This window comes from Phalaenopsis equestris, unplaced genomic scaffold, assembly GCF_001263595.1.
Source record: "Phalaenopsis equestris unplaced genomic scaffold, ASM126359v1 Scaffold232300, whole genome shotgun sequence".
Classification (NCBI taxonomy): domain Eukaryota; kingdom Viridiplantae; phylum Streptophyta; class Magnoliopsida; order Asparagales; family Orchidaceae; genus Phalaenopsis; species Phalaenopsis equestris.
Window position 1 is genome coordinate 39,677 of NW_018250268.1, and position 15,986 is coordinate 55,662.

Genomic DNA, 15,986 nt, shown 5'->3' on the forward strand with positions numbered 1-15,986 from the left:
AAATAATTCCCTACCACAACCCCAACACAAAGATCTAACCTCATTTCACAAACTTATTTCATTCTAGTTAACATCAAATATAGAAATTTCTAACATGAGCTATACATTCATTAAAGAGTGATAAAAATACACCAAATACAAATATGAAGAAAAAGACAGTTATCATTGAAGTTTTGAGGAACTTACATACCACAATATAAAAATATGAAGAAGAAGACCGTTATCATTATATAAGTTTGTGTTATATATATAAATGAATTAAAAATAGTGAAGTATGATGGTTCGATCTCCCAAACAATATACTTACATATCAATCATCACCACAAAAGCTTATCCTAAATACATGCTTAGCATTTATCATACAAGATAACAACCATGCACAACATACAAAAACTCCCATAAGAGGAAAGGAGCATTTACATACAAACCACCCAATTCTTATGCATTTACATATCTAACACCAAAACCATCATTTTTATATTCATACCACTTAATTATTCCAATCAAATAAAAAATACCACCATTTTTTTAAAAGTTTAAACACCTTTTCATGCATAGATAAGGTAGCATACATGTAAAAATTAATGTTTAGGCCTTAGATATGTAAATAGAAAAAAATGGAGTGGTATGCATGTAAATCTTTCAAAAAGAAAACATAATGCAAACCAAAGAAATTTAACATAAACTGAAACATAATAAAGTCCTCAACAAGGTACCCCCACATACTACTTAAAGCTCTCATCAACTCGACAAAGTAGCAGCACAAAAACCTAAAATAACACAACCATAGTAATTTATTTCTTAACAAAACAGGCAGACACTTAGGGGATAATAAAAATGGCGGTTAAGATGAAAGGTATTTGCTCACCCAGGAGCTGAAGCGAGACCAAGCCAGTTCTACAGCAGCTGGATCATCATCATTTATTCCCATCTCCTGTCTCCTTTTTTTTCCATCAGGAGTATCGTTCATGAAAGCATGCCCAATTCCAGGATAGATATAAACTTCAGAGGGCGCACCAGAAGCTTTCAGTTTCTCTTCCAATTGTTTTGCAGCCTGAGAAGAATGTGAACAATGAGTCTCATGGAAATTAACTAAGAACAATCAAATAATCATACGGGTAAGATTTACATATATACCGCAGAGTTTCTAATCTAACACCTAAACATACCACTTTACCTATGAGTGAAATCAAATAATCATACGGGTAAGATTTACATACATACCGCAGAGTTTCTATGTATTTACATATCTAACACCTAAACATACCACTTTACCTATGAGTGAAAAGACGAAGGCCTATTCAAGTACATAACACCCAATTCCTATGCATTTACAAGTCTAACACCTAAACTTTTGCTTTCTACATTTATGCCGCTCAAATATTAAATATAATATAAAAAATATCACTATTTTAACTTCTAAAAAATGAAATACAACTTTTCATGCATAGATAAGGTTGTGTTAGATATGTAAATTTGTAAAACTTCTGTGAAATGTATGGGGCAATCCCTCATAACAATCTTGAAGAGGAGAGTATACTTATTTAATAATTCGATTTCAATTTAGAATTTGATAGTCAAATATATTTTGAAATTTGGTAGGGATTTTATTTTACATTGCCTAGGATATCTTGAGATGGTTTGCATTTTTATTTCTTTATTGTTAGATACTTCATCAGATTTGCTACAATCTGCATTTCTATCAAGGGAGTGATTTCAAGGGGTGAAGCTAAATATCATTGTTAATTTCATCTTAATCATCATTGTTAATTGATTTCAAATATTTTTAGTTTTCTCGACATATTCATAAGTTGTTTTGGATTAATAAATTGTCATATGAATTTTATAAATTTTTAAAAGATTTTTTGGCATGTCATGTAGGCCAATAATAGAAATCACACCATCTAGGACTTTTAAATCATAAAATCTGAACTTATAATAACTAGATAGTGATCGAATGGTTAACAATGATCAATCTGGACAAATAAGTGCGCTAGCACTAAATAACTTCTTTGTAAATTTGTGCCTACGGGCTTCTAATTAAAGGAAATTTTAATTGATTTCAAAATTATAAATTGGAATCTGTAATATTTATAAAACTCATTGGAACTTACTGTTATTCAAGTTGAAAGTCCAATTTCACCTCACTGATTAATGAGAAGCTTTAAAGGATTTTGAGTGGTGTTATCCAATTAGCAAGGATGAAGGCTTAATTTTTTAGTGCATTTCCACGTCTTATTTTATTTTTTTATCTACTCTTCCTTCTGCATTTTTCATTATCGTGTTTAAAAGTGAAATAGCATTTAGTTAGATTTACTAAATTTTGGATATATGTAGAATAAGTTGTTCTCATGACCATAACTCTCAACCTTAATTTCTTATCTTCCTTCACCAACAATTTTCAGTATATGTTTGAAAGTGATAATGCATTTAGTCATATTTTTAGCTAAAAGATTAAACTTTAGGTTTTTGTCAATCTCCTTGCTAATTTCAAATAGAAGTCACTAGACTTTTCATCTAAAACTTATTTCTAACATATTATTTATCGTCATTTATATAATCAATATGTAGTTTAGTTAAATAGACGGTGCTAAAAAATTTTAGTGTAAGATTCACATTAGAAACCTCATATCCTAAGAAATTCCACATCATAAATCAAATTTGAGAATCAAATTTGAGAATCTCAAATAGTCATCAAATAAGTGAACATTGATAAATTTAATCAAACAGCTGTGCTTCCGGATTTTTTTTTTTTTTTGGTATTTAGAATAACATCTGTGCTTGCACTATTTTATTATTATTATTATTACTATTTGAACCAAATGTCCATATCCTACTATTGCGGAGAAGCATTCCCACAATAAAACATGCATGCATGTCACTCTTCATGAAGGAAGAGTGAGAAATCATGAATTATATAAATCGAACTAAGTCTATTATAGATCTCCAGATCATAATTTTTTTATTTAGAATTAAATAAACTTCCATTAATTTAGCTGATGACGAGAAGAGGAAACATGGCAGTCACAGTTTTGGTTTTTTTCAGTTTACATTGTCATTTTTGTATGATGAGCAAAACATTGTAGAGAAGTAAATTCACTTTTTTAGTAGACAACTAGTCCATAAATTTACATACCAGTCAATTCAGAAAAATCGATAGAGATGCAATGCTCTACGCTGGCAATATCTTAAAGATATTTACATACATACCACAGAATTCTTATGTATTTACATATCTAACATCTAAAAATTGATATTTACATTTAATAAACTTTGGTGTAATGAGCCTATGCATGAATATGTTTATGCCACTTTTAAAAAGTTAGTAATAGTGATATTTTTGATGTGATCTTTGAATGATATGCATGTAAATATGAATAGTTAGGTGTTAGATATGTAAATAAATAAGAACTGCATGGTATACGTAGAAATGCCCCTATTTTAGGTAACTAGTTTCTAGTTCCATAAACAAAGTCCTCTCTGCATCATACTTTAAAACCAAACTTAACATAAGAACTTCAAATCCAAATCATAGCTTGTCATGTAATTCAACTAGGAGGCTAAGGCTCAATTTGCGATCATTTTGTTTTTTTTTTATTTTTCTATTTGATTTTGTTGACGCTTTCAGTTGAGTTAAATCATGTTTGATTGTGATAGTTGGTTTTAAAAACACTAAAATATCTTTTAGGTATTTTGAGTGTTTTAAAAAACAAAATGATTTGCTTTAAAAATGAAAAATAAAAAGAAATAAAAACTATACTAACCAAACATGCTTTCAAAAATAAACGTAAAACACAAAAATAAAAATAGAAAATAAAAGTCATGTCAAATGAGCCCTACACTACAATCAAAAGATTTCCAGAACTATCAACCACTTAGTCCCCATCATATGCTCTAGAAATAAAATCACAAAAAAAATAACCACATATCTATAGAATGAAGCAATTTGTGGTCGGCCAGGCATACTAAAATGGAATCATATTAGATGATTACAAAAGAGAAGAAAAGGAAATTTACATATGGAACACACAATTCTTATGGATTTACATATCTCACACCTAAACTTTTAGATTTCATACATAATACTTTGGTGCATTACCAAGAAATGAAAAGGTGTATTTCATTTTAAAAAGTGAAAATAGTTCAATTTTTGATGTGATATTAAAGTTTTGAATTCTATGTGTGTAATTATGAAAGTTAAGGTGCAGGATATGTAAATAAAAATAAATATTTGGACGTGAAAGAAGTGATGCAATGATTTTCGCTAAGGCGTGAAAGAAGAGTATTTTGGTCCCCATTCTTAAGAATAAAGAGGATGCACGAGAGTGTGCAATTTATAGAGGAATTATGTTGATGTGTCCTACTATAAATTGTGGGAGAGGATTATTGAACATAGGTTAAGACATGATACAATGATTTCTCATAATCAATTTGGATTTATGTCGAGCAGGTCTACTATCGAAGGTAAACATTTATTGAGAGGTTTGATGAAGAAGTACAGAGAGAATAAGGAGAATTTACATATGATTTTTATTGATTTAGGGAAAGCTTACAATAAGGGAAGTTTACGATAAGCTTATAGGAGAAGCCATTTGTTGAATTCTAGGGAAGAAAGATGTCGATACGACTTAAATTCAAATCATTTAAGATATGTATATTAGAGCTCTTATTTGTGTTTGAACAAAAGAATGCTTGACCAAGTATTTTCCTATTTCAGCTGGATTACATTGTGGATCAATTTTAAGCCCATATTTTTTTGCTTTAATTATGGATGCTCTTGCTGGACATTTACAGCAGGATGTACCTTGGTGTATGCTTTTCGTTGATGCTTGAATTACAGAGGTCAACATTGGAGTCTAATGGCCTTCGTTTGAGTAGAACAAAAACTGAACAGATGGAATGTAATTTCAATAGTAGTAATTCCAGTGGTAGAATTGTAACTATGGGTAATCAAATCATTAAAATGTGGGAATGTTTTAAATATCTCGAGTGTATTGTTCAAAGTGATGGTGACATAGATGGGTATGTTATTAGTAGAATTCAAGTTGGTTGGTTGATGTGATGGAATGCAACGGGCCTATTATGTGAAAGAAAAGTATCGCTTAGACTGAAAGGAAAAGTTGATAAGATGTAGTGAGACCTGCAATGCTCTATGGCGCGGAATGTTGGCTTTTAAAAGAGAAGCATAAAACAAAGTCAAGTGTTGTTGAGATGAGAATGCTTAGGTGGATGATTGGCTTTACTCTTAGAGACAAAATGTGAAATGCATATATCCGTGATAGGGTTGGTGTAGCTTAAGTGGCGAACAAGATTAGAGAGAGATGTCTTAGATGATTTGGTTACATTAAATGTCGACCGTCTGAGGATCTGGTTAGGAGATGTTTTAGATTCGACTGATGTTAAGATAGACTGAGGTGGACCTAAAAATACTTGGGCATATTGAATAAAAAATGATCCTAATCTATTAGAATTAAATGAAATTATGACACTGAATAAAACGCCATTGAGAAAAATGATTCATGTAGCCGACCCCAATTAGTGGGATAAAGGCTCGTTGTTGTTGTCGTTGTTGTTGTTTTTGTTGATATAAAAAGAAGGAAGTGGTCACTGGTTAAAGCATGGTCTTACCGTAAATATAAAAGGAAGAAGTGGTCACTGGTTAAAGCATGGTCTTACCGTAACATCTGAGAAACCAATGAAGGAATCTAGTTCTCCGAAGTGAGCTTGGACAGGGGCCTTTGTTTTTGTAGCATCTGCAAGTTCCGTGGAGGCTGAACCATAGAAGCTCACAGCTGCATCAACTTCAGAAACTAAAACAGCACTTGCAACAGATAGAGCACCACCCATGCAGAATCCAACTACGCCAACCTGACCAAATGAGTCAGCCAAGAATTTATTAACTCAAATTAGCAGAATGAACAAATCATTTTCGTAAATCAGCCCTTCATAATGGTCATTAAAACCAAGAGAAATTTATATATATACCACACAATTCTATGTATCTATATATCTAACACCAAAACATTCAATTTACAAGCATACCACTCAAATTTTAACATCACATCAAAAAACCTATCTTTTTAGAAGTGAAAATCACCTTTTCATGCATAAATTTATGGCATAAAGGTGTTATGATATATAAATACATAAGAATTATGTGTTATGTATGAAAATTTTGCAAAAAAAATGACTGGAGGCAAAGCATATAAATAAATCGGCAATCATTTTATTTTTCGGGCATTTAAATACAAACCACCCAATTCTTATGTATTTACATATCTAACACTTAAACTTCGCTTATATTTATACCACCCAAATGTTCCACATTTAACTATTCTGCAATAGACTTTATGACTCTCCAACCGTTCGTCAGTCTGTTCATCCAGCGAGGAGTAGTTGATAGGTATTTTGATCCTTAAATTGAAACCCAGAAGTGTCAAATGAAATGCATCAGTTATTGTTGGTAGCAAGGTCATGAACATAAAGAAGACTATGGGAGGGTTGAAAGACATGATATAGACGGGATAAGCAGAGCTTACCAGTTAGGGTGGGAAGGATGCCACATCTTGTGTGTGAAATGAAGACTGCGTTGTCATCAGCAACCGCTTGTTCAGTTCCATTATACGAAATGGCTGGTGCAGTTGATCAAAGTTTGAAGTAAGGTGTTACGAGGCCCCTGAATCTAGAAACCATTCCCCTTCTGTGTTGGAATTGTCAGGTGGTTAGTAATCTAAGTTTGTTTGGTGCCAGCAGTCGATTGCTGTATGGCCTGAGTTTGCACATATTTGGTATTTTGTGGTGAAGGAAGCAGTATTGGTTCCACATCCAGCAGATAGGCGTAAGCCTCTTCGTTTGAGAATTTGATTGGTTGATCTCCCCCATCCTCTGTGAGCGTGCCAAGTACCCCTTCCACAAGAAGAGATGAGGGCTAGTTGTGACATAAATTGTTCATTTGCCAGTTCAGCGGCTATATTTGTTTCTTCCAGTGGCAAAGAATATAGATCTTCAAGTCAGATTGGTTCCAGAAACATGTGCATTGCTATCTTCAAACTTTGGTATGAAAATGGTAGACCATTTGACACGGGCATCTCCAGCTTACGGAACGGACATGGAATTCCCGCGACAGAAGCAGCATGGTGCTGCTTGCCTAGACTGAAGCGGTCAAGACTTTTCTTCTTTCTGAGGAGTCGACTCATCTTCCTGGGTCACTCCTAGTTATCCTATTATTATATATTTATTTGCATATGAGTATAGGGTTAGTTTTATGTTCTTTCGGTCTGGACAGTCGTTGGTGCCTCAGATTTTCCCTTAGAGGGCTGTATCCAAGAATCAAGTGGTACTCCAGTTGTATATCGTTCCAAAGATAGAGATTTATCCTACCCCTATAGCTCCCCGCCGCTCCACGTCGTTGTTCCCTGCTGTAGCCGCCCCCAAAACAGCAGATAATGTTGATTTTCCCAGCAGTTCCCCCATTTCCACCTGTCTCTCTCCTTGCCCCCATGCTGCCACCGAGCACTGCCACCACCACCCATCCACAACCTCCTAGCATCACTTCCAATCGTTGTTCCTCATTGCTGCCATCCGGAAGACAGCAAAATTGCTGTCCAACAGTAAGGCATCTAAGCTGCTGCCCCACAACCGACCGTCCGACATCGATGCCTGTTGGACCCAAATTTATCATGTTGACCATGCCTAAGACAGAGCGTGAGATCGAGGGAGAAGAAAGAGAAAGAGAGAGAGAGAGGAATGAGTGACACAATGATTGCCTCCATAAGGGCAAAGTATGGGTGTTTCCTGGCTCTTGAGCTTCGTTTAAACATTGAAAGATCATGTTACAAAAAAATGAGAGAGTGATGCCTAAATGGCTAGAGAGCCCAAAATACTTCCTCCCAAAATGGCTTCCCATTACATGAAAAAGATCATCCTATTTACAGATCATAAATAGACCTGAAAAATTACATCATCATCCCTGAGAGTTACACGTCATTATTCTCTTGAGAGTTACAAGTTATCATGCTCTTGGGAGTTACTAGTTTTCATTGGCATATTTCGTTTTCCTGACAACATTTCATATACTTGACATCTTTTCATTGTTGGATCTACCCGACGAGATGGCTGGGGTGGTCGGCCCACAGATTTCTTCTACTATTAACATTTTTCGGACATACATGCCCCCAAGTCTCTTACTTCTTGAAAGTGAAGCCGCGATAAGAATAAGAGACTTTAAATATCAAAAATTCAAATATAATACTTTTACCCCTCGGATTTTGATGACTCTTAGCGTCCAACTTTCTCCAATCTAGAGGTGCTCACTTGAGGCTTTTTCGGGTTGATTTTTTATCTGCATTGTCAGTCAGCTAACTAACATTCGGCCTATTGAGTTGTCCTTCGGTCGGTCGAATTGGCATTTTTCATCTGTCGAGCTATTTTTATGTAATAGTAGCTTAGTGATGAATATTAGTGTTAGTTGATTTGCTCGCCCTGGAGGGTAATTGTTGATTTGCTCGCCACAAAGGAGAGTTCGCTCGCCCCAGATGGGAGACTTAGATTCGCTCGCCTCGGATGGGGGGTATTTTTTTTTTTTTGCCCGCCTCAGAGGGTAGTTTTTAATTTGTTCGCCTCGAAAGTGAGTTTTTTTGTTTTTTGCTCACCCCAGAGTGGTCATTTATTATTTGCTCTCCCCGAAGGGGAGTCTTTAGTTAACGTGCTCCAGAGGTGAGTCTTTGATTTTTGCTCGTCCAGGACGAGAGTCTTGTTTTTTGCTCATCCTGGAGAGAAGTCGTTTGTTCATAAGAAAAAACACATAGAAATATTTTATAACAAATATGCAAGTAAAATTTTCAGTTTATTTTTTTACTTTCGCTTTAGCATTTTACCTCCATTGGACTAATTATTTTTTAACAACCCTTCATTTGATTGTCTGACTTTTACTTGATTTTCACCTTGAACCTTTCTACAATCGGGTTTATATTTCGTTTAGTTTATATTTAACTAATTGTGTGAACTCCCTGTGCCATGGAGAGGGCAGCCAAATAATCAAAATAGCGTAGCAGGGCTTGAGATGGCCGACAGGGGAAATCGTGCGGAAAGAGGTGGCTGGCCATGCGGCTTCCGACACGAGAAATCATACAAGGAGGCTGGTCGTGAGACGGTCAACGCGGGAAAATTAACGAAATAGAGGTGTGATGCGCCCCTAGTGTGTGTTGTTTTTCTGCGTGTTTTATGTCAATTTAAATCTCTGATACAGTGTCAAAAACTTGACCCATCGCGAAATTATGCAGTAATTTAGTTTTCAAAAATATGGTCAATGACTTGACCCAATTTATATTAAGTAGTTAATGTGCAAAACTGAAATGTTATATAAAATATATTAAATAGTTCACACACTAATGGTTCTATACAAGTGCACGTAACGTAATATAGGTTTTTTTTTTTAAAACTCCAGTATCGATCCCACAGAGAAGCGCAGTAAGAAAGTATAGACTTTTTGTGAAACTTTTACTTATAGTTGCAAAAATTAGAAGTCTTAACTTGGAAGATGAAAATTCTAATGATAATAACATAAATTACAATATTCAAACTATAAAAATTAAAATAAGAAAGACAAATTAAAATGGGTTTCATGAATGCTAACAGAAATGTAACTAAAACAACTAAGTTTACTAAACTTCAAAATTAAATTTACTAAGACTAAACAAAGTTTTGTGACAAAGAGTTCAAATTTAAGAAAATATCATTCCCCTTACAATGAGTATATGGATTGTAAAGAAATTAAAATTATTTGAAAATATATAAATATTGTGTTGTGTCAAATAGGAGCAATCCTTTTCTTTACCATCTTCCGAGTGCATAAAGAACATTGACTAATCCAAAGTTTGGTTCCTAATTCCGTGGTTAGGTTGGGAGGATACCGGCCGCCACTCCAGAGCTCCTACTACTCCCTCCCTTGAGGGCTAACAATCTCGCATTTGTTTCCAATCAACTAAACCAAATTGGGGGTATGTATTTTAATCTGCCACCTTAAAATCTCCAATTCTGCATCTAACAAAGTATATTTCCCTACTTATTTGCACTCAATTCCATGGATGACATACTCTCCCATGAAATCAAATGTGACTCTCCTCATATTATAGAAATCAGTCTCTTTTGAAACACATATTTATCAACATATTTTAACATTTCAATTGATCAAACTAAAAAGTAAATGAAGATCGGTGTTCGAATTATCACAAATTATTGATATTCAAAACTGTATAAAAAAATCAATTCTTCACAAAACCAAATCTCGAAGTAGGGAGAATGATAAAGAAGACTACTCAGAATTCATGAGAAGAATACGATAAAACACAAATTTCATAAATAAAAACAAATTTACAATATAAAAGAAATAAAAGACAACTTATCTCATAATCATTTACAAACAAATCTCTAGAAGTTCTCTTCAAGTCTTTTTCTCCTTACAAACACTCTCAATTATCTCCTAGAAATGTAACGAAAAAGAAAGCTGTCACATTCTCTCTCCTTTTACAATCCTTGAAGAAAATCTCTAAGCCCTTCCTCTCACTCTCACGCCACTCACACACATATCACATACACACATACACACGCCCTAGACTCTTTTTCAAGCCCTAAACTTCCCTCTCTTTTATAAAAGCTACCTCCCTCCAAAAAGAATTCAAAATTCCCTCTAAAATTCTATTGAAAAGTTAACTCTTTTGAATTCAAAATACAAATCGATTGATCCAAAAGACATATCCCTTCATAAAAGAACCTTCCAAAGTGTCTAGATGCATTGAATCACTTCAAAGGGTCTTTAGAACAAATGTCCCTTTGAAAATTCGAGCAAAAATTTGTCTCAAACCGCCTTAATCTGCAAAAAGTCGTTTCTGGCGCATCTGACGTCAGTTCTTTGGATTTTGGCGCATCATGCGCCACCCTGCAGCAGCTCCACTGTTTTGCTCTGTTTGGCTCCACGTTTCGGTTGCGTTTCACTCGTTTCTGTTGCGTTTCACTCCTAACAGATATACCAAAATGTGCCAAGTTAGAATTTTTTTTTTGCTCGTTTATAGTCCAAATTTCACCATTTTTGCTTTATTTTCTCTAAAATTTCATTTCTTGTACCTGAAACCAAAAATATGTGAAATACCTTCCTTTAAAGTGTAATATCGTTAAAAATAATTAAAATTGAGCATAAAATATATATGAAAAAGTTGATAATTTTTAGGAGTGTCAAGATGGTCGGCACAGAAGATCATACGACGAGAAGGTCAGTCGTGTGAATTTCAGTGTAGAACGACGGGTCAGCCAAAAGAATTGTGGTGCGTGATTGTGGGCCCAAGCGGGATGGGAAATCTTCTACCATTCTACCATCCCTTGCTCGACCTCTAATTGAGTGTGTGTCGAGTAGGTTGTTATTTTTCATTATGGATGGATACAAGAAAAGAAATTAGCCTATTAAATTATTATTAGGATAAGATCGTAGAATATAAGTACTCTCACACATAAATTAATAGTTATTATGATTTACAAGAAGATAAATATCTTATATATTAAAGAGACTAAATGTTGAAAAAAAGACAAGGAGATTGATAGCTTAGACTATAAATATTAGTATTTAGGTAGAAGTCGTATTAGAAATAGATAGGTGAAAATATAGATAAGTGTTTAAAAGATAATATTGTGAAACTTTATAGAATTTGAGATGAAATTACAGTCCTGAATATTGTTGTTGAAACAAATATTCTTAATGTTATAAGTATTTATGTTAAAAAAAATTAGAATGACCTAAAAGGACTAATATAAAAGATACATCTTAAAAAAGTGTTTTTTATTAGAAGAGGTTTAAATTGACAAGTTGGTAGAATGGTAAAAGATTTTGAAAATATTCATAGTGGCTATGATTTTAGAGTGATTAATAGAGAGATGGTAGAAGTTGTAATAGAAATGGTGTATGTGTAATTATGAATAAAAGTTTAAAAGATAACATTAAGAAAATTAATAGAATTTGAGATGAAATTATAGTCCTGAATATTATTGTTGATAATAAGATTCTTAATGTTATAAGTATTTATGCTTCTCAAGTATATTTAGATTTAAGTTAAAAAAAATTAGAAAGATATAAAAGAATTAATACAAATGATACCTCATGAAAAAATAATTTTTTATTGGAGGATTAAATTGACAATTTGTTAGAATGGTAGAAGATTTAAAAAATATGCATGGTGGCTATGATTTTAGACTGACTAATGGAGATGATAGTCATATTGGATTTTACTTTAGTTTATGATTTTATTATTGTTAATAATTTATTAAGAAAAAAGATAAGCTTGTTATTATTTATAAGAATGGATCTAATAAAACACAAATGAAAAAATATAATCATATTGGATTTTGTTTTAGGTAATGATTTTGTTATTGTTAATAGTTTATTTAAAAAAAGATATGGGCATTTTATTAATTATAAAAATAGATCAAACAAACCACAAGTAAATTATTTTTTTATGAAAAAAAGAATTTTTGAGAATATAAAAACTGTAAGATCATTCCAGGTAAAAATTCACCAGCACTTGGGTCAGCATACCCAGGCCCAAGGCAGACGCACCCACGCCACTCCATCACCAATGACTTTCGCACATGCGCCAGGTACGAGAGCAGGTGTGCCTCGTACATAGAAATTAATTTTGAAATATTTTCTCGCTGATTTGGATGCCCTGACTATAAGCATGCTTGTTTGCACGAGGAGAATTACCCTTGGACATTGTGGAGGTTGTTTCTCTTTAGGTTTGAAAAAGTTTTGTCAATCCTAGGGTTTTCTCCAATAATTTTCCTTGAGGAAGATTCCTAGAATTGGTTTTTGTAAGTTTTGAGATATTGTAAAGATGGATTGAGTACAATTACATGAGGGAGATCTAAAAAAAGTTGGTATTGAATAGAGAAGATCACGGTGTTTTGCAAGGACTGATTGGCTAGGGCTTGAGTTCATTGCATCTCTTGCATTGTTTTCCATTTTAGCCAACAATGATAATTTTCAAGTTTTATTTTCTCATGCATAGCAGTTAATCTCTTTTTTATACTCTTGTGATATAAAGCATGTAGTCTTTTCGTTGTTTTATCTTGTGAATTTTGCTGCCTATATGCTTTTTTGGTGTTGGCATTTTATATGTTCGTGTATTAACTTTCTGGTCTTAATTTACTTTAAAGATAAAATGGTAACCCCTTGTGATTTAGAACTTATAACAGTCGCATGGAAGAACAAATAGGTTAACACGCAATAGCCTAGTGGAATAGATATTGTCAGCAGAAAACTGCAACCTAGATAAGGCACAAAAGAATTTTTTAGAAAAGTTGTATGTTAAGTCCCCTAAATTGTAATATAATCTTTTAACTCTATTTATGACCTAAACATACCAAAGAAAATATATCCCGTTTTTTACAATAATCTAGATTTTATAGAAAAATATCAGGAAACTACTTGACCAGTGTCATAGGAGTGATCATTTCATCTTTGAATAACTTCACAAAACATAGTCTAATTTCCACCTTTTAAGATTTTAGAACTTTTAACATCTGTGCGTCTAATACTTCAAATTAAATTAAGAGGTTTAGTAAACTGAAACTTTGTTTGTAAAAATATTTTAATAATTTTTCTAGTGAGATCGATAGGACTTAAAAGACACATACTTGTGTGATTGACCGATTTGTCCAACAGTAATTTCGACATCAATATTCATTTTAGAGTATGTGGCAATATTACTCTTCCATTCCCGGTATTGAAGACATTTCAGATTCTTCCACCACAGATATGCACTCTTACTTAACTTGATGACTGATCCTCTATTAGGTGGAACATCATTCTACTCAACTACCCGTTCCTTCTGTTAGGTGGAACATCATTGTACCCAATCGCAGGACTAATTTTGCGATTTGTGAGATCCTGTGATCTGTGAAATTTCATGACCTGCAGAGTCATGCGACTCCTGCAAGCTCCCACTTCAAAGAAACTAACTCATTAAAAAATGACTTGATGCCACCCCTATATCCAAACATACTTTTGGATTTCTAATCTAATAAAACCACAAGTCCTTATCAAAATACTTCGAAGGATTAATATGTACTGCATTTGGTTGCAACCAAATAGTTTTAAACAACAAAATCAACTAGGTTCATGGGGTAGATGATAATTAGAATTACAAAAATCAAAATTCATGTACATAATTTACTTTAAAACAGAGGATCCTCAGTTACAATTTTTAACCAACCATCCCCATAAGCAAATTTATATGAGCTAAACAAAATGAGCAAGGTGAAATACACATTAAAGAAATATTAATAGAGCATTTACACACATACCACAAAATTCTTATATACTTGCATATCTAGCACCTAAACATTAATAGCGGGCATACCACTCAAATCTTTAATATCATATTAAAAAATTCCGGGCATACCACTCAAATCTTTAATATCATATAAAAAAAAACCACCATCATTATCTTTTTAAAAGTGAAATACATAGGTTTGTGACACCAAGATGTTGTAAGTGTAAATATCAAACTTTGGCTGTTAGATATGTAAATACATAAGAGTTGTGTGGTAATGTATGTGAATTTCCTAGATTAGTATGCTTCTAATATCACCTTAGGTGAACCATTGGCCTTGAGCCATTTAACTGAAGCGGCAACATCCTTTATTGCACCTGGCCAGTCCAACTCGTCCAGCAAATGCTGAGCTTCAGCAACGTCAAGCGCAACCTTTCCACGGTATAAACTAACAGCAGGAAAAGAGAGAGAGAGAGAGAGAGAGAGGAAGAGAGATAAGAGAGGCAGAAATTAAGGCAGAAATTAACATTGTTAGTTAGTCCATATAAAGTCTCACTAGCAATATGTAAGAACACGCATTTATTGATAAATTGCTTCAAGTAGATCGGTATCCAAGTACATCTACAGATTCTGGGTAGCAAATAACAACTTCTTCTTTCATCTAATGGCAATAAATTAAGCTAACCTGCGCAAGTTAATTTGCGACGAAGAGAGGGCGGAGGGCTTACTCTGGAATCAGAGCTCTGTAACCGGGAACCAAATTCGCAATCTTTTGAGCATGGTTTTTGACCTCGTAGTCAACTCCCCACCACTCCTGCAGCACCACTATGCCAGGTGCATTTTCTTTTCCGACAACGTAGGCATCAAAGGCCTGCAGACGTAATTCCACCAAATAAATAATTTAACCAAAAAGAGCATGAAATTAAAGATAGCAAACTAAAAATGTCAAATCCTGCAATCTATCGAGTTTCGGAAGGAAATTTGATCGAAGATGGGGAATGACATTCAGTCAAGCACCTGAAGGGCAACTGGATGAGAAGGATGAGGGGCGACTTACTGTGTCATCGCGCTGGATCTTAACCTTCAGGAAAGGCTCGGTGGTGGAAGCCATTGAGCGGGCGGCGTAGACGCGAGGGAACAGCGGCGCAGAGAGAAAGCGGGTGAGGTTGGCAGCGACGGCTGGGCGCAAGCGGGTCGACAGAGCTCCGAAAAGAAGTGACTGAGATGATGCCATGCGCAGCTCAGGGTTTGGTATTTAATGATGAGGTTGAGAGAGAGGCCATTGATGGAAATAGCAAGCGGGAGGTAGGTAGCGTTTTAGCCACACACTAGTGAGGGGGAGCTGTGAGACGGCAGCAGAATATGCCGTCAGGTGGACCAGAGGTTTGTTTTTTCTTTTTTTTTTTTTTTTTTTTTTTTTTTTTTTTTATTCATTCATTTGGCCAGTATTTACTATAGGGGTGTAAATAAAGCTCGCTCTCATTCGGCTCGTTCATATTTCTAGCTAAAAAAGTGTGTTCGTGTTCGTCTTGTTTTTCTTGTTTGCTTAGTGAGCCGAACACAAGCCGTTCATGAACAAAGAGTCGTTTTGACAACCCTAATCACGTAGCCATAAGATGCTTCATAATATGTTAAGGATTAGGACAAGATTTAAAATATCATTTGAAT

At 34.2% G+C, this 15,986-nt stretch overlaps 1 protein-coding gene across 1 annotated transcript; it reads right to left on the minus strand.

Moving 5' to 3' along the window:
• Window positions 1–663: 663 nt before the first annotated feature.
• Window positions 664–15,628, minus strand: LOC110038244 (putative uncharacterized protein YghX). Its single transcript, XM_020743014.1, has 5 exons — window positions 15,376–15,628; window positions 15,047–15,189; window positions 14,637–14,766; window positions 5,677–5,868; window positions 664–1,054 (listed from the first exon to the last, which is right to left on the minus strand). The coding sequence occupies exons 1-5, from the start codon at window positions 15,550–15,552 to the stop codon at window positions 845–847; spliced, it is 852 nt and encodes a 283-aa protein (XP_020598673.1). The 5' UTR covers window positions 15,553–15,628; the 3' UTR covers window positions 664–844.
• Window positions 15,629–15,986: the final 358 nt, after the last annotated feature.